The sequence below is a fragment of the Phyllopteryx taeniolatus genome, chromosome 12, assembly GCF_024500385.1.
Source record: "Phyllopteryx taeniolatus isolate TA_2022b chromosome 12, UOR_Ptae_1.2, whole genome shotgun sequence".
Lineage (NCBI taxonomy): Eukaryota > Metazoa > Chordata > Actinopteri > Syngnathiformes > Syngnathidae > Phyllopteryx > Phyllopteryx taeniolatus.
The window spans coordinates 16415264-16439056 of NC_084513.1; the positions used below are offsets into that span (position 1 = coordinate 16415264).

General features: G+C 39.9%; 1 protein-coding gene across 7 annotated transcripts in view; it reads right to left on the bottom strand.

Moving 5' to 3' along the window:
• thsd7ba (thrombospondin, type I, domain containing 7Ba) overlaps window positions 1-23793 on the bottom strand; it is a 198856-nt gene that overhangs the window by 14734 nt on the left and 160329 nt on the right. For all 7 annotated transcript variants that reach the window (XR_009791152.1, XM_061792757.1, XM_061792762.1 and 4 more), the window contains 7 exons: window positions 21398-21589; window positions 19537-19803; window positions 19070-19248; window positions 7294-7427; window positions 6570-6723; window positions 1890-2034; window positions 506-621 (listed from right to left, as the gene is read on the bottom strand). Coding sequence is in view for 6 of the 7 variants with exons in the window: in XM_061792757.1 (XP_061648741.1) it covers window positions 506-621; window positions 1890-2034; window positions 6570-6723; window positions 7294-7427; window positions 19070-19248; window positions 19537-19803; window positions 21398-21589 (1187 nt within the window). In the remaining variant the exon portion in view is untranslated. The remainder of the gene's footprint in view (window positions 1-505; window positions 622-1889; window positions 2035-6569; window positions 6724-7293; window positions 7428-19069; window positions 19249-19536; window positions 19804-21397; window positions 21590-23793) is intronic.

Genomic DNA, 23793 nt, shown 5'->3' on the forward strand with positions numbered 1-23793 from the left:
CCAGTGGGCAGTTTTATCCATTCCGGGAGCCCATTCATCCATTTTCTATAGCGCTTATCCTCACTTAGGGTCGCGGATGAGCTTGATCCTATCCTGGCTGACTTTGGGCAAGAGGCGGGGTACACCCTGGATTGGACGCTAGCTAATCACAAAGCACATACAATATAGACAAACATCTATTCACACTCACGTTCACACCTTAGGACAATTTAAAGTCTTCAATTCAGGTGACATGCAACGATTTTCTGGAATGTGGCAGAAAGCCCGAGTACCTGGAGACAACCTACAAAAGCGAGGGAAGACTGGAGAAACCCCCGTGCCGCCCCATTCTGGGATCACCTCTTTGTTAAATGTGGTAAACATATCTAAACCAACAATGCATGATACAAAATACACAACACAACTACCACTCAATTATAGTAGCAGCATGATTGTTAAAATGACCCTAATTTTCCTATCAGACTGAATAGTTGGCTGTCAGTAAAAACTACATGTTAGAGGTTACCTGCTCACACTTTTGCAAGTCGACAATCTTTCCATCACTGCGGACGCAGTCGAGAAGTCGATTCCTGGCACCTTGACCGCAGATGGCATTTTCACTCAGCCGACATGTACTCCATTCTGCAATATACACACACTTGCAATAAACGTGTACATGAATGCATGAAAGCCCAAAGCAACTATTAACTTTGTTGTTTTAGCAATCCTGTACGTCTACAATGTCTCAGCGTAGACCTTCAGCAAGTAACTTAATATGTCTGTGGATGATTTCACTCATCCAGGTCATTGTTTTCTTAGCGCATTGAATTGATCGCAACTGGACTGTTCTGGTTGTCTAGATTACAAGAAGAGGTTTCGTCTCTAATCTGAGCAAGCTTCATCAGTTAATGCACAAGGCTAGATGGGACAGCTCTACCCTGACTGCTGGTGTGGAAACCCCAGTATTCATCCTCGAAGTTAGAGGCATGCCGCAGCCACGAATGGTATCGCTCTTTTGGGATGCAACGCAACAGTCGTTAAACTCAATGGTGAGAGGACTCTGCCTGACAACGACAGCTGTTTGGGTGGACTCACCCTCTTTAATATTCCATTCAGTTGTAACAATGGTCATGGAGGCAACCAATGGCCAAAAATGCATACAGTTTGTTATGCTACATTTTTAACATCTCTTTAGAAGGGATGAAAGTACTGGAATGTTAAGAAAATTTAAACCAGATACGAGAGTATTGTATTTGTGTTTCTCACTCCATCTGTTTGTTTGTTAGCAGGGAACTTCCTTGTTTATGGAGGAATATGAACAAACAGGAGGTGCCATTATGATTTGGGGCTCTGGGTCCAATGATGCCATTGTGAGTCAATTGGTTAAAAATAAAATAAAATCCTGCAGCTGCACCTTTATACAGATTCTCACCAAATTGTTGCTATTTCTTGTCTCATTGTGTACTTATGCAAAATGTATCTGTCCTGCTAATCACTGTTTTCAGGGTCATTAATGAAGTCAACAGGAATGATTAAAAAAAAAGACTTTTGTACAATACCGCAAACCGCTATTATTGTAGAGATATACTCAATGGAAAAAAGAGACACAACTCTTAATTATCTAATTAAGCCAGCAGGGTTTGGGCTAGACCTCTAAATTGATTCTAAATCTCAAGTCTTAGACATTTTAGACAATTATACAGTTCCAACTTTGTGGTAACAGTATGGGGAAGGCCCAATTTGGCATGACTATGCCCCAGTGCACAAGGTGGATGAGCTCAGTGTGGAAGAACCCTGGGAGTGCAGTATTTGTTGATTTTACAGCCCCAACAAAAACTGCATAACAACATGCATACATAAAAAAAAAGTCCTGTACACTTAGTACAGTTGTACAAAGAAAATTCTCCTACCTGAGACTTTATAATGGTAAGTGAAGCAGGTGGTGTTGAGGGTACAACTTTCGGACTGCATCAGCTCTGAACAGGCTGCGCTTCCCACAGCAGGGAGGCGGAGGATATGTCTGCTCCTGTTTCTCTCTGAGCCTCGGTCACACTGCTGGATGTGCGGAGAGCGCAAACAAATACAAATATATGACATTAAGACAAACTTCTTATGCTACTCAATATTTGCAGTACACAACATGTCAGATGGAAATGTTGCAATTTTTGGATGTCTTCCACAATAATAATCCCTGTGGGGGAAATTAGATTGTCACACGAGTTATATTCACAGTTACACCAAAAATAGGGTCAACCAACAAAATGAAGATAAAGAAAAAAATAATAATCACAAGACATTTAAACTAGCTGATAAACTGACACGTTTCGAGGTTCCAAGCATAAGCGAGATCCAGTCGGTAGGCGACTGCCTTGGTACAATATTAATTTTCTACAATATGTAACTTTGGCTAGAAAGTAATGCGTGGAGAGTCTCTGTTGCCGAAATGCACGGGTGCAGTGAATGGGGCAATCGATCATTGCCAAAAGCCTCTCAAAAATACCCACAACCCTCTTCATCACCCGTGTCCTCTTTCAATGGCAATCCACTTCTTTCTTGACAGTAGTGCCATGTTTTTGTGGTTCAATAAAATATAATACAGTACATTATACTGTATATGGAACCTCAAAACCCCATACAGGGTCACCTTTTTTCTGTTGCAGTGTGTCAGTTGACGTAAGGAGCTCAATTACTTAAATATAGTAAGTCTGTAAATATAATGTATTTCGCTGTGTTAATACACACGTTTGTCATTGCAAGCATAACCAGTGCTTGATTATGACACCACCGCAGATTGTTGTTTGAATAAATGTAACGCTTGTTTTATGTGTTCTAAAAGTTTTTTAAGTCGGCTTGTTCTTCAATTTTGAAGATAATAGGGTAGGTACCTTTTTCACACACTAGATGAACTACAAGGACTGTACAAAAATAAAAACTGTTGCTCTTATTTGAGTAAACACAATTTTGTTTTATTCATCTGTGAACTGTTTTTTTTTCTACCAAGAGAGACTGCTAGGAAGACAGAAATGATCAAACAATTAAAAGCAGCACTACAACTCCATCACTATCAAAGGAAGTGACAAAATAAAATGCTGAGTATGGAGACCTGCGAGCACAGTCTTTGAGGGAGAGTGGCAGGAAAAAGAAAGTGTCTGCTTCAAACTTCATTCGTCCCTGTGGTCCTGATTCATCAGAACGTGCACTTCAATCAATGTCATCTCCTAATGAGGCTCATCACTGGGAGGCTCATTAGTCAACAGCAGTTTTCACACCAACTGTCACAGAAACACACAAATCCATTTGTACATGACAACAAGCGCGTCTTGCAATCTGCCTTTTTTTGTTGACAGATTAAGTGCTTTCAAAGAATAAGCATGCTCACACAATTTCTGAATACGCTGCAATGATTAAAGTCAAGCAGCACACAATTAGGCCGCAATAGATAAACAATACCTTGTTATAGTAGCACCGTACTCAGAAAGAGCACATGGCTGCATCATTTGCTTGCTGCTTTACCTTTGTGTTCTTTACATGTAATGTCCAGAAAGGTGCTTAGTCTCATTCCTCTTCTTATTATCATTATTATTGCATGTGAACTAAATTTTGCTCATTCCATGGCCTGAATTCAAATAAAAATGAATGGTATTTTAATGAATAACATAAAAAGGTGTTCTCTCTAATTATATTATGTGAGCTAAACTAAACCAAAACTATGGGACCAGAGATAACCTTCGAACCCTGTTTTACTGAGTAAAAATATAAATGCAACACTTGTTTTTGCTGCCATTTCCTTGAGCTGAACTAAAACATCCAAGATTTTTGTGCACAAAAGGCCAATTTCTCTCGGATATTCTTCACAAATCCGTCTAAATCTGTGTTTGTGAGCGCTTCTCCTTTGCTGATATAATCCATCCACCTCAAGAGGCTGATTATACAGCATGATTATTGCACAGGTGTGCCTTAGCCTGCCCACAATGAAAGGCCACTCTAAAATGGACAGTTTTATCACACGGTACAATACCACAGATGTAGCATCAAAGTATGGATTTGTGAACAATATTTGACAGAAATGATAATTTTGTAGCTGGCACGGTGGTCGACTGGTTAGCACATCTGCCTCACAGTACTGGGGTCCGGGGTTCAAATCCCGGCCCCGCCTTTGTGGAGTTTGCATGTTCTCCCCGTGCCTGCATGGGTTTTCTCAGGGCACTCCGGTTTCCTCCCACATCCCAAAAACATGCGTGGTAGGTTGGTTGAAGACTCTAAATTGCCCGTAGGTGTGAAGGTGAGTGCGAATGGTTGTTTGTTTCTATGTGCCCTTCGAGTGGCTGGCGACTGGTTCAGGGTGTACCCCGCCTCCCGCCCGAAGATAGCTGGGATAGGCTTCAGCAGCCTGCGAAGATGGATGGATGGATTATCCTTTTGTGTTTATAAAAAAAAGTCTTGTGTCTTTGAGTTCAGTTCATCAAAATAACAGGCGCAAAAACAAAAGTGTTGTGTTTACATTTTTGTTAAGCTATAGAAAAACCTAAGTGTGTGCGGCTTAAAAATACGAACTTCCATTCAGCTCACTCATAAAGCATGTTATATGTACATTACACATCTAACAGTATCTTAAAAATCACTTATACACGCTCCTCTGCCGTTTTTGGCAAAGTTTATCAGTGGCCCAACACTGCATCCATCTACAATAAATATCCGTGTGAAGCATTGGTTCTGGCAGCATAAAAATGTTTCCGAACGGAACATTTTTTGTCCCGGCGGAGCTTCGAGACAGAAATTTTACATCAACCTGTTTTTGAAGTCGACTTAGCCAAGTTATTAGATTTTTTTTCCCCCAGCCCCAGTGACAATAATACAAGGCAACATGTCTATGTGCACTTGCAGTGCCACAAAACTGTATTGTAATGCTGTTCTTATCACATTGCTGCACATACACAACATTCATGCATCAGGAAGTATGGCTCAAAGCGTACAAATGGATTTATTCAATTAGCATACCGGTCGCAGAATTCCATTATTTCATAATCAGCATCATTAAGTGTGATGAGACTGAAAAAAATAAACACGCATACTGTATGTACTGGCTCTGTGTGAAAACGTAATGCCCCCCCCAACCCCACTTGTTAAAAAGAAATCATGAATTAACTGCGGCTAATCACATTTTTTGATTCATTTTCACCGACCACACCCAAGCCTGATTACCTCCAGACATGTTCAGTCAATAAATCACTTAAATCTAACCTATTTGAAAAAATACATTGGCTGAAAGACCTAAAAAAACTGCAACAAAATGCCACGATCCAAAGAAATTCAATTACAGACAAGAAATAAAGTAATTGACATCTATCAGTCAGTTCTAAAGCTTTAGGATTCCAACAAACAACAGTGAGTGCTATTATCCTCAAATGGAGAAAACATGGAACAGTGGTAAACCTTCCCAGCAGTGGCCAGCCACTAAAGAAGCACAGTGACTACTCACCCAGGAGTTCACAAAGGAACCCAAGACAACATCTAAAGAACTGCATGCTCCCCTTCCCTCAGTTAATGTCAGTGTTCATGATTCAACAAGAAGGAAGAGACTAGGCAAAAATCACATTCCTGGCAGACTTCCAAGGCGAAAACCACTGCTGACCAAAAGAAACATGAAAGTTTGTTTTACTTTTTTTAAAAAAACAAAAACTAATGACTTTTGGGAGAATAGCCTATGGACTGAGGAGACGAAAACTGAACTTTTTGGAAGGTGTGTGTCTCATTCCATCTTGTGTAAATGTAACACAGAATTTTTGAAAAAAAAACATCATACCAACAGTCAAACATGGTGGTAGTGTGATGGTCTGGGGCTGCTTTGCTCCTTCAGGACCTGGACGACTTGGTGCTGTTCCATCAATGCTGGTTGCATTGATGGAACCATGAATTCTGCTCCTTACCAGAAAATCCTGAAGGAGAATGTTTGGCCATCAGTTCGTGACCGCAAGCTGAATTGCACTTGGATTCTGCAGCAGGCCAACAAATCAAGACACACCAGCAAGCCAACTTCTGAATGGCTTATAAAAATTGGTTTTGGACTGGCCTAGTCAACATCCGGACTTGAATCCGATTAAAATTCTGTGGCATGGCCTTCAAAAGCCAATTTATGCTCATAATGCCTCCATTAGGGGCTTTTTCACCAACCAACCCAGGAACTTTGAGTTCCTGGTAGCAAAAGGTTCCTGTGGCCCATGTGGTTTGTGTTTCCATCGCACTAATTAGTTCAAATAAGGGCGATGTTGCTCGTTACTGACATCTACTGGATCTAAAAAATGCTGGTATTTCAAGCTTTCGTCTTATTTTATATATTAATCTAAATTTCAAACATTTTTGATACCTTTAAAACCTAACTCTATATCCATATGAGGCAATTGAGAACTGATTCACATTTGGAATGCCAACTTGTCCAACTTTGTGTGAGCAAACATGGTCTACACAGTATAAACCGTTTATTGGCAAGTCTTTCGTTAAAACAACATGCCATCCGAATGATCATGTCGTCTGTCCAATAATAAACAAAAAAACAAAAACAAACAAACAAAAAAAGGAATCTTGTTTCTTACCAGTGGGCAGTTGCTCCAAGGTTCCCAGGATGACATGACACAGTTGTTGTGGCAGGCCAGAAAGCAGACCTGGGCCCTGGGTGGCGTTTCCTCTTGATCACACTGACTGTCCTCCACAGTGCTGACCTCCACACTTGGTCCCTTCTTCACACACCTGGTGGAGCAGGAGATGCAGCTGTATAACTAGTCTCCAGGGTACTACTAACTAGGTCTTTCAGGAATACATCTACAAATTACTCTCTGAGACAATAAAGTTAATTCTGATCCTGATTTCCTGTACTTAATATACAGTAGGTTTTCAAATGCCACTGAGTTTCAGTTGGCTCGTTTAGTGATGAATTTGTACAACAAACTCTTAACAGAAGTTCCCGAGTGTCAGGAAGGCCTGAGATAAGATTCAAACCAGGGACATCTCAACTTTGAGGCCTAATCACAAGTGCACTGTGCTGCAAAAATATCAAGCAGGGTATATACTGGATTACCCCATCTTGAATCAGAATTAATAGGCCTTGTTTAGAATCTAGCCTTGTTAACTGTGGCTAGTCCAATACATAAAAGCTGTACACATACACAGAGTGCCTATTTGAAATACCACTCATTAGAAGGCAGCTGTTTGGTCTGAATGTTCTCTCTTGGCATTGCGAGTACCAGGACCCGAGCCAAGTCACCCCCCTGGTGAGTGTTGTCATTCCAAAACTCTGCCAAAGCTCCCTTGCTTGCTGACCTGATCTTGCGGCTTTGGACTCCCTCCCCACAGGATGGCGAGTCGCCCACCGTGTTGATTGTGCAAATGGACCAAGGCTCAATCCTCCACTTGTATTTTCTGCATTCACTGTGACATGGCACAGCTTCATTTACCTGCACACACACAAGGACAAAGACACATTATGTAGTGAAAGCAGCAGTGTGTGTAAAAAAAAAAAACAAGCACAAGCATATATGAAATCATGTGTAAACAGTCACCCTTTACTACCCACAGAGTCAAAAAAAATAGCAGCTCCTGTGAAGGAATATACAAAATAACAGTCTTGTTTATTCCATCGAGAGCAACAATAACAACCCACTCCAATTGAGATAAGGATCGGTAAGTTTAAAGCCACGGAGAGATATCCTGAATGCAGATGAGCGTGTAATGGAATATAAGTAAACACGTGTACATGTGCAGTATAGGAAAACACTCAGGGAGGAATTTAGTGCATAATATGAGAGCGCTGCTTGGTGTGTTAAATGGATGATCATGGTAAAAAGGACCGGCAGGTGAGGGTGAATGTTACGTCTATTCACTTTCAGCCCACTGACACAGCAGGTCTGGCACGTCGACGTAACAAACAGAAGAGCCAGCGCCATGCTCCTGTGTACACGTTTACTCTCTAACCGTGTAATAGTCGGCTGCAGTGGAAGGTAGACTCCAGAGAACAATTTGTGGAAAAGGCTATGACAAGCTGTAGTAGGTGTGTGTGTGTGTGTGTGTGTTTGTATGTGTGCGCGCAAAGTAGAGAGGGGATGACTGTTGAGCATTGCTTTCCCTCCAGGCTGCACAGATGCCCATTATACACCCTCATCATCTCCCATCTGTCCCTGCAGATGCCCCTGCTGGGTAAACTGGCAAATAGTCTTCTTATGCTTGCTCCAACACTTCTGTGGCAGCACACCGTTCCACAGTGTCACCCAAAAAGGAATGACTTTCACCAATGAGCTGTCTATGCGAGTATGTATTGGTTGGTGACTATTACCACTTATTTTGTGTAAAATCACGTCAACCACACAGCCAGTACCAAAATACAAAGAGAGAGCAGCATCCTATAGAATATGTCCCCAAGTAGATGTGACATGACACATTTATAAAGATTTTTTCACTGCAGAGGAAAAGGGAAAATATGGAATATGGTCTCTGCCTACATTTTCTCGTTTACACGCGATTTGAAATGAAGCATACTCTTCAGATAAGCAATACACGGATGATATAAAGCACCTAAGTCACTTAAAGCTCACTCTAAAATGTTTTACCGACTATTCACAGTCTATCAAAGTGCTTGAATTCTTTAGCAATGTCAGTCTGACTCCCTCCAGTGGAAGAGCAGACGGAGTATTACCCAAATGTAGTCCGCATAAATCCTTTCCACCCGGCTAGCAGCACTCTCTGATGAAACTATTGTTCTTGCTTTGAAGCCAAGACAGCGCGGGGTCACAGGAGCACGTGCGAGTTGGACAGATCTTGCATGCATTTTGTCTTCATTAGCTACAGCAGAGTTTAAGTACAGAGTGAATGGGACTGACCTGAGCCTGCGTGGATGTCCATATTAGCAGTGCATGACAAGCCCCAGGTTGGGAAGGGAAGAGAAGAACAATGATATGAACATTAGTTTCTCTACAAAATGTAGAATTTTGCCTCAAGTCTAGCTGATGTCACATTTAATAAATATACACTACCAGTCAAAAGTTTTACAAGGTCCTAGTTTTTAATTTTTGTTTAAATAGAAAGTTAGACAGTTCAAGTCTAATAAATAGCTTGAAATTGTTCAAGTGTTAAACTGCCAGAGGTAAAAACAAAACAAAAAACAGGTAAGGTTACAACAAAAATAAAAAATTATATAAATTTCAGAATTAGAAAAAAAGGCACAGTCTCCAGACTTAAACGCCATCGCGCTGGTTTGGAATCCACTAGACAGAAGAGTGATAGCAAAGCAACCAACAAAGGGCAGCACATTTATGAAGAACTTACAGAATAATATTTGATTGCCATTATTAAAAGAATGCCACAAATGTGCTCAGCTGTTATCTGTCTAAGGTGTCTATTTTAATGGGTCAAATGTTCAGAATACATTTTGGTCTATAGACTGACTCAATGATTCCTCCATGTAATTTGAATTGTTTATTTGCTTTGTGCTTTCTGCTCAGAAGGCAATCAGACATTGAACTACATACAGTTCATTTCGATTAAAAAAACTCTGGGTGTTCTTAAAACATTTGACCAGTAGTGTATATAGCAGCACGATTTATATATTATGGTTGAAATGGTTTGTGATATGAAACTGAGGGAAAGAGTTGTGTGGACAAGCAGGACAAATGTTTATTTTGCATTGTATCATTTAGAGAGGTGTTTTTTTTTTAATGATTTCATTAATGAGTGCTATTATCCTCAAATGTATTTGGGCCCTTTATTTATATGTGTTCACATGAGACATGCAACATACCCAAGAGAGTATGTCTGTCAGTATAATGCAGCGCAAACTACAACAATAACAATAAAATCCGCAATTAAGAAAGTGATGTTTGTTCTGTTTGATCCTCAGTGTAATTCTTTTAATATGCATGGAATCAACTCACACATAGCATATACCATACACCAGCATAAATGGTAAATGGACATATAGCTACTCAAAATAAGACTCGTCTCTCTCAAACTGCAATATGTACTGGCCAGTCAGTCATTCTATTTCTATCTACACTATTTGTTGCTGCAATTGCGTTGGCCATCAGTTGTCTTTTGGTATGTCCTTGCCTTTAAAAGGAAATGTCGAAGATTATGGCTGTGCACACTTAAAACGTCACTGAAAAAAAACACTGCATTGGTAAAGGATAGCTGTGATTTGTGAAACTACATCTAGAATCATTGAACTACAGCAAGTGTGAGGATTCTTCACAGGCCATGAGAAAAAAAAATGTTCATCTGGCAATGCTTTTGAGGAAAATCGCACATGAGCATCCAACGGGTCTGAAGTGAAACGTGGAGGTATGTTTAATGTGGCGCCACTAAGCAGCTAACGAGCCTGCAATCTGTTGTGAACAACGCTCTTTTCCCCAGTCGATATTTCGTTTGGTTGCTTTTTTCAGCAGGAAAATGCAAAGACAATCTATGTGCGGATGTTTGCCAACTAGATAAAAAGGAAGCCAACGTGGTGTTACACTGTGAAGCCTGTTAATATTTAAACATTGAGTAAAATGATTTCATGCATAATATACTACAGCATGTTCTATGTTTTTAATGAGGGCTAAGGATGACTGAGTGCTCATTTAGTACGATTCAAACAATGTTGGATAATTTGCAAAAACACAGATGACTTTTAAACTGCTGCAGTTGGTTGCAACAGCTGGGCAATAGCTGAGCCCAATGCTAAACCTTGAGAAATTAATTTATGTGAAGATGGAGCGACAAGCCAGAATGTGTGAACATATGTTTCTAATAACTGTGTGCACTGGCTATAAACAAGGTCATTAAAAATGAAACTTATTTTGTTGATGAGCTTTGTTGTCGAGGCAGTTATTAGTTTTATCAATGAAAAGGACATAAGTCTAATTGTTCCAACCTGATGCATTATGACCTGTTGGTGTTAACATTTAACCCGAGTGGCTCCACAATCTAAATGAATATTGATGAAAATGAACCAACAGGGCAAATATAATTCTGCAAGTTACCCTGCAGAAAAAAAAAAACACCTCCATTCAAAGTAACCTTTTTGTATTTAATATATAATGCATGAGTACACATTTGTCAAGGATTGCAAGCTGGAAACTAAGCGCGCCATCATTGTTTTATTTATACATTATGGTTGTTCCGGATATATTAAGTCGGGTGGCTGAAACTATTGTTACAAAAGGCACACTTACATTTACTGAGACTGTAAATAAAAATATCAGTCACAATATAGCCAGAAGAATTGGCTTCTACTCGAACATATTTGCATTCCACATGGACATAACACAACTGACAGCATTCCACTGAAGCGATAATAGCTCTTCTGATAATTAACTAGTAAAAATGTCATTTGAACAAAGCAATGAGGATGACTTTGTCTTTGAGAGGCACTGATTTTTTATTTTTTTTTGCAGACATACTGTGTTGTTAGGCATTGTTCACTCGTGAATAGAATAATAGTTTGGCGAATGCCACAAGTCTCACTATAAGGCAGTAGAACGTCGTAATTTTTCACAGCTAAAACTAATGACAATTTTGAATTAAATGTAATGAAAGTATGTTTTACTGGAAATTTAATTAAAAAATACAATGAAAACAATTAACAATAGTCAATAAGTAAAGGTTTTACTTTTGTTACAAAAAAAGTCCAATTATAAGTACTCCAATTATTGCGTATGGTAAAATTAATTCAAATTAAAATTGCCAAGTATTTCAACTGCATGTGTGCAGTACATAATGCTGTTGACACATGTTGAGGTTGTTCCGTTTTGCCCTTTTCCACAGAAACAATCATTTGAATAAATACATTTACTGTGAAATATTCATTGCTGAACTCACAAGAGTGTATATTTGATCTGCGACATATTGTGTGTTTACCCAGCAGCACACGCATTCACTCTTGTGTATTTATGTACTCATCCACAAAGACACACATCATCATCTTGTAGCCAAAACATTTTATGTTCATTCGTGAATTTGTGACGGCCCGTGTGAAAAGGATTAAAAGCTTTGGGATCAGGGAGATTGATCTTGGCTTCTTGTTAAGAGGAATTAGTTTGAGATTACCAAAATCAAAATACCAACTATATTGGGAAAATATTGGCACAGTGAAATTGCTTTGTAAATGACATGGAATGGAAATAGCTTTTTAGGATAATAATGGTTATGACTTTCAGAACTAACCGATTGCATTAAAACCTGCCACCATTTAGAGTACCACTGCTTCAAGGCTGCCTTTTTATCAGTAGAAAGCCTTGCCAGAACGTGACAACCATGTCAGACCTTGATTAGAACGTGATAAATGTGAAGGAACGCGTCAAAACCTGCGGGGTGAGGAGGGAAGATACTAGAATCCGTGGTAGAGCGTGGGCCGAACCGTAGTGCGTCTTTGAGCCTCCGGGAGGAGCTGCCCCCCACGGCCCGTGACGGATAAAGTGATAAAACTTGAGAAAACTAAGCAAGACCTACCAAGACTTGAATATGGAGACAAAAATCACCAAATTCCCAAGGCGCACTAGGTTTCGGGCAAACAGGGCTGCTGTTGCCGCGGGGCTCGTAGTGTAAACGTAGCTTGACATTTCACTGTGAGCAGAGGGAACTTGCCACACAGACTGTTACAGATGAGTGCTAGGCCTTTTAAGTCTCTCTGTCAACATATGATTTCACCTAAAGTTAGAAAGACAGCTAGAAAGTCTTTGGTCACAAGTGATGTTGACTCTTCACACAATATTGCACACCTTTTGAGATGTTTTAGTTGTTATGCAAAAGTAAAGTGATGTTCATCATCATGCGTACCAATGCTGTTAATTTAGGGTAGCCTATGGGATGTAGCTTATACATTTCTTCAGCACTCTATAATTATTATTTAACAATTTTTTAGGAGCAAGGAAAAAGCAACTAATAAAACGTTAAAAATGTGGGTAAAACATTTTTGTTTTGCAGTCTTGTCAGGTCACGGTGGAGATTATAGCGTCACATAAGAGCAACAACATCGATATCTGGTGCTGGTGTGTCAACACTGTATCCTGACAGAAAGCAATACGATACCGGTGTTGACATTTTGTCGTACCCCTAACTGTGAGCACTTGATATAGTTGTGCTGCCGGTTATACAATGGACCACCACTAGGGACTGGGTCCGACAGCGAATAGTGAAAATCCGTGGATAATTGGCATCCATTATAACTGCACCCCCCCCAAAAAAAAACTAAATTTTTGAATAAGCGGTGATATACTGCCAAGAAGTCTTTTCAGGATTGGTTAACCCCCCCCCCCCGACCCCAAAATAAAACAACAACAAAAAAAACAGCAGACAACAGATCATTTTAGATGCAACAGAGGATGAAATAAGATGTTCTTTATAATCAGTTATACATTTTTTCTCTACTAATAGGTTATCCATCAAAACCCTTTTTGTGTAACTTCAGGAAAGATTGTATAAAAACCTGTGGCATGTTTAGCTTTAGGTGTTCCACTGTATTACCCATTGGAAATTCAAACCCTACTTTGTTGTCTTTGATTGCGTAACTGGAAGGATGACCTCAGCATAATATCTTTAAATCTACTAAATTATCAATAACGTGCACCTATTTTTTCCTGTTACTGGCTTATGGGTCACTCATTGTAATCAGCAACTACAGGTGTGCTTTAAGATACGACTGCATTTGCCTGTGAGGTTTCGAGATACGAGTCATCTGTTGGCTTTTTTTTGTCTTGAGATAAGAGCAAAAATTGGAGATACGAGTGCGCTTTAGACCACCACCAGTAGTCGGCGGTAGCAAACATCACAACATCCGACCACCATCAATTCACATTGGAAGGACAATGTCAGTTGGTGGCGCTGATGCACCATGAAGCTGCCGCCAACTGCCACAAGACCCCACAGAAGAAGAAGAACAAGGTTATATAGTCGTATTTTGCGCTTGCATTCTCTGTTTGCAAGGTTATTTGGAGAGAAAATTGTAATACTGTGTGTTTTCATGCAGCACTGGAAAATTATCCTATCAAAAAACATGTTTAAAAGAGCACTTGCAAAGAGTAAGAGCTCGGAAGGTGAGCATATTCCCATTCAAGTTGGTTACACCAACCTACTGCAGTCTTATCAAGAACGCAGTAAGACTGACAAGCACTCGGCCGAGTTTCATTGAGACACTTCTGACTTTTTGAGTTGAAATTGTGCGTTCATTTAAACCAACTGTTTCATCACATGTCTGGGAGTCTCTCTCCAGTGGAGATCTGCCGTTGTGAGGGCTGCTGGACCTACTGCTGATTTTTCTCAGTTGTGTTGCATAATAATGGACCTATGGTTCTTGACCATGGCCAGTACGGAATATTCAACATTTTATGCATAACGGTACTCAATGCCTCACAATTTGATATCACATATAAAAAACCCGCTGACAAAAATGATTCAATATTCAATATTCAGGTTTTACTGCAGTACAATGATATGACTAAATAATTAGACATTAATTGACCATCAAGTACTATAGTCTCCTTTGAAATGATCTCTTCTCATTTGCAACCTATTACCAGGACCCAGTTGAACATGAAGACAGGATGGCATTAGCACTATGTTTCACAAGAATTTAATCCCTGCAACCGCTTCCAGTGGTAACGAGAAGCAAACAATCTTTTTCACATTATTACAAGTTTGCAATTAGCTCGCCTGTCACAGCAGACTTGCTACACTATCATAGCTCAAATTAATGATTTCTAGTTTGCTTAGTGATCTCTGATTAACACCGGAAATGCAGATGCAAAACACACTGCTCATGAGGAGACCTGCAGACCCAAGTACTTTAAATCTTCTTTCTATTAACTGTTCAGTATAATGATCAAACAATAGGACAGTAAAGTACCAGTGAAGCAAAAAGATATGCTATGCTATTGGCAGGCTGAGATATGTGTTCATGACCTTGAGGAGAAGATAAAATAAGCCTGTCTATATCAGATACAGTATGTCTGACTAATTCAAATGAGAAGGATGAAATTCACCTACAAGTCACAGTTCTCAGTGCTTTCATCTTTACATCCACTTAACATCCTCTCAATACTCAATGTTCCTGCTGCTTTGGCTCCTTCAGCTCCACACATCAAAACATTATATTTCGCAAACCTAACAGAAACCTGCTAGAAACTCACTGTGGAAAAACAAATTGCCAGCTCATCAAAATGTAGAAAACAGAAGACCAATTGACTTATAAATCAGTCAAACTGTATTGGATGTGCACTCGCTGCTTGTCACAGGGGATCTTTTGCTCACAAATCTCTATAACCAAACTGCATCTGATTCCAGAGTTTCATTTACCCAGCTGTTCAATATCGGCGTTTCAGGAACCATATCACATTCCATGTGTGAGCCAAATGCTTACAATACATATGGTCAAGTGTGGCCAAAGCAAAGTCTCCCATGTGAACTGAACAGCAAGTACAATAACCACCATTAGTTGACATATGCTGTGAAGTAAACCTAGTTTACAATAGTCATTCAAGAAACTGCCTTTAAACACCAATTTACAAGTCAGGCTTTAAAGTTGGACCAAGCTGTGAATGCCTCATTCATGATGTATGAGCTGTCATCAGATTCAATAGAGGATGATCAAAAAGCATTTTTATTTAACGCTGCAAAACAAGGGATATGATGTGATTACAAGCTGATTCTGACAAAATACGAGCAGCTGATGACTATACATTCCAACACAACGGGGCACAAGGAAAATCAACCACCCCCAATCGAAGGCCATCACAAATGATGTCAGCGTACCCGTGCAGAGATACTGCAGCACAAACAGCAGGTGATGCAATAAGACGAATATGGTAATTACCTCCACCAGACTGGTGCAGTTCTTTTATTGACATCAAATATTTTACAAATATTTCTATCTCCTAATCCTCTTTATTCAATTGATATGTGTCAAGCACAGTGTCATCCATGCATGTCGTCACAATGCAAAAATGCCAAATATCTATATATAAATGTACTGCACATGTTGGAGAGGATTGAATAGGGCAAGTCAGCAGCAAAGTGTACCTCCATTTATCGAAGGGGAAATGTTATGGACCCACCTGCAATAAGTGCAAAACCATGATATAAAGAGACCATATTTAAACCCATTAAATCACATTTATAATATGCTGTATTATCAAAACACAATTTATAAACTATTCCTTTGCACCTGTTCTCACTCTCTTGCTCGCACAGCTCTCCAAAGACGAAGCATGCATGCTTCAAGCTGTTTGTCACTTCCAGTTGAACTTTACTGTAAAACTAACACATAAAACAAAGAGGAATTAAATATTGGACGTTTTAACACCAAAATGTCCTACCAAACCCTATAGTTTCATCTCTTAATGCTGATATATAATTCAAAACGCCACAGATGGACTAACTTAAATTAGCATCAATGTTACAGTAATTATAAACCTTCAAACAACTACTACCTTGACACATATGGAGAAGCAACACATACAGAGCATACTTTATATTCTCTCTACTCTGTGGGAACAACAGTAATAATATTAAAACAGCAGTATGCGCTACTGTAATACTTGTACACTGAAGGGTCCTCTTCTTCTTGCTGTTAATTATGCCGTATCTCTCTCAGTAGACCTCAGTGCTGCATAGCATGTTGCGGCACAACATGGTACTACTGTGAAGCTGCGCAACGTTAAATTCCGAGTTGCCTGTATACTGTAAAAACCCATGCACATGCACGCACGCACATTTGCCAAGTGTAAATTGTTTTCCTCCCTCACATTGTATAGGACCCATGAATATGTAAATAATGTTTCTTCCAAAAGTTGAACAGCTGGACAAACGTTCTCTCTAAGTGCTAAATGTGGATTGCCCATGGACTCGAGGCTTTAAGTGGACACAATTTGCTCACTAATTTCCATATTGGCCCATGACTGGCTCGCACACTACCCACAAATATTGGTGACATTTCCCAAGCTTCCATTTCAGTTGAATATAATCCCGTCCTTTAAAATCCTTAAAACACATACTGCACAATAAAGCTACAAATTGTATGTAGGAACTTGGGTTGCTCTGCTTTTACTCTATGTTTAGGGTACTATTTTAAGGGTTTATATTTAGGTTCTCAACCACATTATAAACATTTGGTAAATCATTAATAAACTTTTTTAAAAACTTACCCGGTTCCTGTTCCAACAATTATAATATGTTAACCCTCTACAACCCCTTACTGGAGAGTGGAACTGAGATTCTATACTCTTAATAAAAAAAACTGTATTATTTCCCTCCTGACCTGCACTACGCACAAACACATCAGAACAGTAAATGTGGAGGTGACACTTTGAGTCTCTCCCCCATCACTTTTGCTCAGTCAAGCAACGAAAGATAGAATGAAATGCTCTGTAGTGTAAATTTCTCTGTCATGTCAGTCTCCTTCAGCCCTTGATGGAGGGGAACCATCTGCTGGTGGGAATTTGCCCACATACTGTACCAGAGTCTAGAGTTCTGTTGACATGAGTGAGGCAGTGGAGGGTAGAGGAATGATTTAAATATAACAAGAATGGCACCTGTTAGCGCTCGAGCTGCTGGAGGGGGGGGGGGATTGCTAAATTGTATGGAAATACAATTAGAACACTGCAAATCCTATACCAAATCAAAACATGAACAATCACTTTTGTCATTCCCGAAGAGAAAGTGATGAAAAGGGAATATTAGGCTGTTCCAAAAATGCATTATCCTGAGTGGTTATACAAGTTATACAACTAAATATTAGTTTAGGATTTTGAGCTCCTTTTTTCCACACATTGCTATTATTCAGAACAGAATTGTTACTCTTGATCTAGGAGGAAGCAGCTTCATTTAAAAACAAATTGTGGAACAAATCTTGACCTCCAGCATCCATTCTTCCTGACACCTGTTGGCTATTTGTTATGATCTGTCGTGTCATTGGAATGTGCTGAAAGAAGGGATTACATCCAACAAATGTCGGACAACAGCTTCAGGAAAATCAACGTTAGTTCTTCAATTTTTTGATTACATTTGCCATTCAACACATTACTGTCCATGCTTAGCACAACCACAAGAAAAAGTGATGCGTTGAGTGAGTATATTATCTTTTCAGCCACAACTGTGACAGATGTAACTCGCTTTATGAGGACCATTTGGTAACATTAACAGCAAGCCCTGCTCTAACACTGGGATAAATCTGTGAGGGCTTTGGCAACAATGGGCGTCAGTTTAAGTGCCTTGGGTTATTTCAGGGCACTACAACCGGGGCCATAAAGACCTTGTTAGCAGGTACTTAACCATCTGTAAACAAATCTCCTCTTGCAAAGCGTGCCTCATCTCCATACTGACCTCCACAAACTACAGTGTCCTTTCAAAACCACTGAAGCATAATGGCAGAATTCATAAAACACATCTTTCCTTTAAACCATGACCTACAACGTACTAAGACAGGGGCAATTCAAAACCACAAGGAGCACCTGCCTATAGGACAAGGGTGGGCAAACTTTTGTGCTCAATGGCCACACTGGATTTTTAAAACAAACACATAGGCCAGTTCATTGGTGGATATGATCCTTTTTTAATGTCTAGGAGAGGTAAGCAGGTAAGGAGAAAAAAGTGTGGGTCCTCCGTGCTGTATTCATGTGACAACACAAGGCAGCAACACCACAAGAGTGGAACGAAAACATTCGGAGAGGATCCAGAAGCGTTGTAGGGCACCACACAAATGTTCCTATATGAGAACACGATTTATCGACAAATAACATGGTGTACTGCATGTGCTATTATTACAATTTGACTTCCAGCGGAACCATGCAAATTACATGTGTAATGGTGGTGAACATGAGTGGACTGTAAGTGCAGATTGCCCTCATTTGCATTCAATAAAAGAAGAGAGCGCAAAACATTGCGGATGGGTGATGGGTTAACTATTGTTCCCACGTCTCCATAAAATTTGAAATGCATTATTCAACAAGATGACTCACAATGGTTCTATACAATACTAGCAGTTATGAACAAACTAGTTTTTTTTTAGGCGTGACTGATTGTGGTTGACTATTACCATACACAATGAGTTTGTCTGCAGTGGTCGTCATCTTACCTGGTTCTTCAGATCCAGTTTGGGGCATGGACGGCCTCCGTTAAAAGCCTTCTCCCTCAGCCACTTGGATCTGACCTTCAGCCCCCCGCCACATGATGAACTGCAGGCCGACCACACGGACCAATCACTGAGCTTACAGTCTAGGGGACACGGGATGTGGCACACCTCCACCATGTAGCCTGGAATGGAACGTTGGCAGAGAGGAGAGAGAGGTCGGACTCGCACTTGGGTGACAACTTCATTATGGGTCACATGAATAATTTCCCACATTGGCCTGTGCTCTGCCACACTTGCTCGCTGTGACCAAGAACTAATTATCAGACTAATGAGTGTTTTTCTGCACAACTGTGTCAGCGCAGCAATGTGAAACTTTCTCTGGGTTTTTATAGCTTATACAACACATCGGCTATTACTCTTGCACAAGCTATATTTTGAATGCGATTTGGTCTTTGTGTGTAAACCCTTACCAGTGTCTGTACACAGCGTAGGCTCAACCAGGTGTCCTTGTTGATCAATGCAGGCCACAGCTCTGTAGCGCAGACCTTGACCACACTCCTTCACTTCCTGGTGGCTCATCCAACTGTGCAAGAACCCCAGAGTCGAAGGTTTCCGGAGGACGCAATCAGACCAGTTCCCGAAAGGTTGGGACAAGTACTCCTCGCAGGGACAAGCCTGTTTGTCTTCCAGAGGGTATGATGCCTCATTCAGGCATTGTTCCTTCTTTTTACTGCGACCTGATGGGATGATGAAAAAGATGAACTGTTTTTCTGTGTAGACCCATGCTTGTTTCCTCAAAAACTGGGCAGGAGTTAGAGATGGGCATATAGTAACAAATGAATCATTCACTTTACTACAAGCCTTAAAACCTGGGCAAGAGCCCTTAGTTTTCCCTGGATACACATCCAATTCTTGCAGAAAGTGAAAGCTATTATCCAGACAAATGTATTATACATTACTGCATATAATTTCCATATTTTTTTTATTTATCTATTTTCACATACCATGATTTTCACTGTGTAAACACAGCACTCAAAAGTGCTCTATCACCTATGTCATTCAATCTATTCTTCTCCACACTGCATCATTTGAGTAATTTTTGTGATGTTATCAGGCACATTTGTCAGTCAAAAAGAAATCTCTTTAAATGGCAACCATTTTAAAGACCATTTAAAGTGAGTTTTTTTTTCTAAACACAAACGTTTGAAGAAAACTGCTGAAAATGTGAAAAGACAGAAAGAACTGTAGTACTGAATGGTGGAGATATAGCGTTAAAACTGTTTTTCACCATTTCAGTTTTTCTGATTTTTGGGGCGCTACTTAAAATGGGGCTTAGTAGCGCACTTGGGCATCCGGCATGAGTCGGTCTTCCCCTACTATGTAAGAACATGAGCGCCTTTGTTCATATCAGTGGTTATCCAGCGCAATTGCGAAGTGCAGTTAGCTAGCAAGGTACTGTATGCCTACTCGACTGAAAATTCATCTTCCCTTCCCATAGTCTGTTTGCATGGCCTTTTTAGGGCACCTTGTTGTAGGCCTTGAGTGCCTGCATATCTCAGAGAAAAAGGTGGAAGCGTAAGGAGGGGAAAAAAAACTAAGTCTGACGTGATAGGCAGTGTGCAGACTCGGGCTCTGTGATGGCACGGGTGCTTTAGATCGCCTTGTTGTTGGCCTTGAGTGCACACAGGTACGATACTGATTCGTCAGTAAGTGAATGAGGAGATGGTGTTAAAGCGCTTTGAGTACCTTGAAGGTAGAAAATCACAAATACAAGTGAAATCCCATTTTATCTCATTATCATAAGTAGTTTTCGTCTATCTGAACAAAATATATTATAAAAATTTATTATAAAAAAACAAACTATTTGACACTGTGACCTTTTTTTTAGCGATGGCTTGGTATTCTGTCAACTCTAATGACCTTGAAGCCTCACAATTGTAGAATAGAGAAATAAAGTCAGTAGATATAATGGCCCTAAACTGCGGCACAAGTATATAGCCCTCAGGGATGACCTAGCGCTAAACTTGGCATTTTATGCGTTGGGTTTGAAGAGCATTATGGAAAGAGACAGGGTGTGTTTACTACAGCCCCTGTGGCACTGGCACAAATATTCATGAAGACAAATAGTATCTAGACTGCTCTGCAAACACAGCATGTAATTCAGATTGGCCATCTGTGTTGAAATCAGGAATTACATACTATGAAAGACCCCATTTAGATCCAAGATAACTACAGAGAGAGTACCAGCTAAATAGACATACGAGGTGGAAAACATTTCTAGTACTTGAACTACAATTCAGTCCAACCTGGTTTCAAATCTGACACTCTTACCTGTGAGTGAACGTTTGCGACTTTGGAAGCTGCCACATCCTGTGCACTCAGAGAACTTGGACCAAGGCGTGAGAGTGCAGTCATCCCTGCAAGCCACTCGACACGCTCGGCTCTGAGCAGGAAAAGGACCAGCCCAGTGCAGGCACTCTGTCAGGTTGGCCGCCTCGTCGTTCTCCCCGACACAACTGAGTCCTGCCAATATGGAGGAGGAGAAGAACCAACTCTGATTACATTTGACAGAACCTTATGTAAGTGCATTCTCTCTGTTGTGAAAGTCCCATGACATTGTAGTTCATCCCTTATCCTGCCAACAATCATCTATACCGCTTATCGTTACTAGTGGCTTTCCGATGGCCACTCGTCTTAAAATATTCACACAAACGGGACCACGGGATTGGCAGTGAGGAATGAGGGCAGCATTCTTTATCTGGTTGCAGGTGAGCTGGAACCTATTCCGACAGACTTCAGACGAGAGGCGGTGTACACCCTGAACTTGTCGCCAGCCAATCACAGGTCCCATGAGATATTTCTCTGCTCTAAATAATATGGCTGCATTCATAATAGACAAAAGAGAACTTTCCTCAGCCACACAGAAACATGATAATATTTTGTTCCCATAGATCAGCCTCCCACCAGCGTGTCAGGTCAAAGGAAGGCTACGTTTACATCAGTTGTAATATGCATAATCATATTAATGCAAAACACTCAATATGATGATGAGGATGCCAGGACAATATTTAATACATAATACAATGGTATTTTATTGTAAATTATAAATAAAATAAGACTAAAAATTATATCTTCAGCTCAATGTTTACTACGTTTGTGCTGGAAAAACCTTGCACGTCGTCTTAATTAATATTAACAGACATGTTTGTGATGGAACTATTGATCTCCAGAGAGTTGTGGCTTTGTCATATGGTCAAATTACATGTGACATAAAAAGCAGGTAGACGTGAAGATTGATGGCTCATTTCTCACTGGACAAATGTCACAAAAGGAAAATCAAGCTTTTCTTGGCATCCTACAGTAGCTCATTAACATGAATTAGTTAAAATGTACAAGTTATATATAGTTTGTTTAAGAGTAAGTCACAAACAAAAAAACATGTATGCAAATAAGGTTTGGGTCAGCTGTGGATCAATAAGAAAATATTCATAGCCACACAGGGTTTTACAGAAAGGACCTCATTCGTGCAAGTTTATCCAGCAAGGAACTCTACGATCTAATCCTTGACTCAACAGAGGGAATCCGTGTGAAAGAGAATCTCTTGATTTCTTACCACGTGGTTTTGCTGGAGAACAATTGTAGACATGATAATACACACTTCCCAATATGCCAGCACAGTAAAGGCATCGTTTTACACACTCATTAAGATATTCAGTCGACACTAACGACAGAGTAATGAGAAAGATTCATCCTTCAGTTCTATTTTGTGTCGATTATGGGAAATGGTCTTCTTAAAAAACATTGCTCAAACATGGGCTAATGGTGATAAGGCATCAGCTACTGTATACATTTACGACCACTAGACAAGGATTAATTTTCATAAAGCTTCTCTACCTCCCCCAACACTTTGTGTGTCGTTGTGGAGTCACTGATCTACAAACATGACCTTCGTCCACTTCATTGATTTCTCTTTGACTTTTAAATTTTGCCCTCTGACAAAAACTCTATATTTGTCCGCAGAGCAAATGTGGAGTGCTTAATTACATACAGAGCCCACATGGCTGCATTACAGTGGACATGTCAGACGTTTTTAGTAAACTCATTCACCGCAGAAAAGATATACAAGAAATAACACAGGAAGTAAATAAAATAATGGCCCATAAAACACAAATTTTGCTGAAAACAAGCCTATAATAACAACATAAAGAATGTAATGTAAATTGAGCTGTATACTGCTTCACATGTTTTGATTATTATACCTGTATAAACAGTTATTCCGTAACCATTCACAAATCATTGTGTCAGTGTCAAACATTCAATGTAACATATATATATATATATATATATATATATATATATATATATATTTATGTAAATGCTATATATAACGTAATATGAGGATGATATCTACATTCTCAATGTGTGAGAAGCGAAGGAGAACACTTGATAAACGACCAATTAGATGTAAATGATGCTGATTTTTCAACCAACTATCATGACTGTGGGATTATTTATTTGTGCGAATCGTAATTTAATGCCGTCCGCTTGAACTTGTCTTTTGCCTGATCCGGTGTAATATCAAGTCCTTCGCCCATTCTGTCAACCTCAGTGTCCTTTTGTTGGCAGATTCCAGCAGTGCAAAAATTTAACCTTCAATTCTGTTTTTAAAAGAATTTGTTCAGCCTCAGGGTTGCCAAAGTCCACGTGTGGTATTTCACGTCATCTCA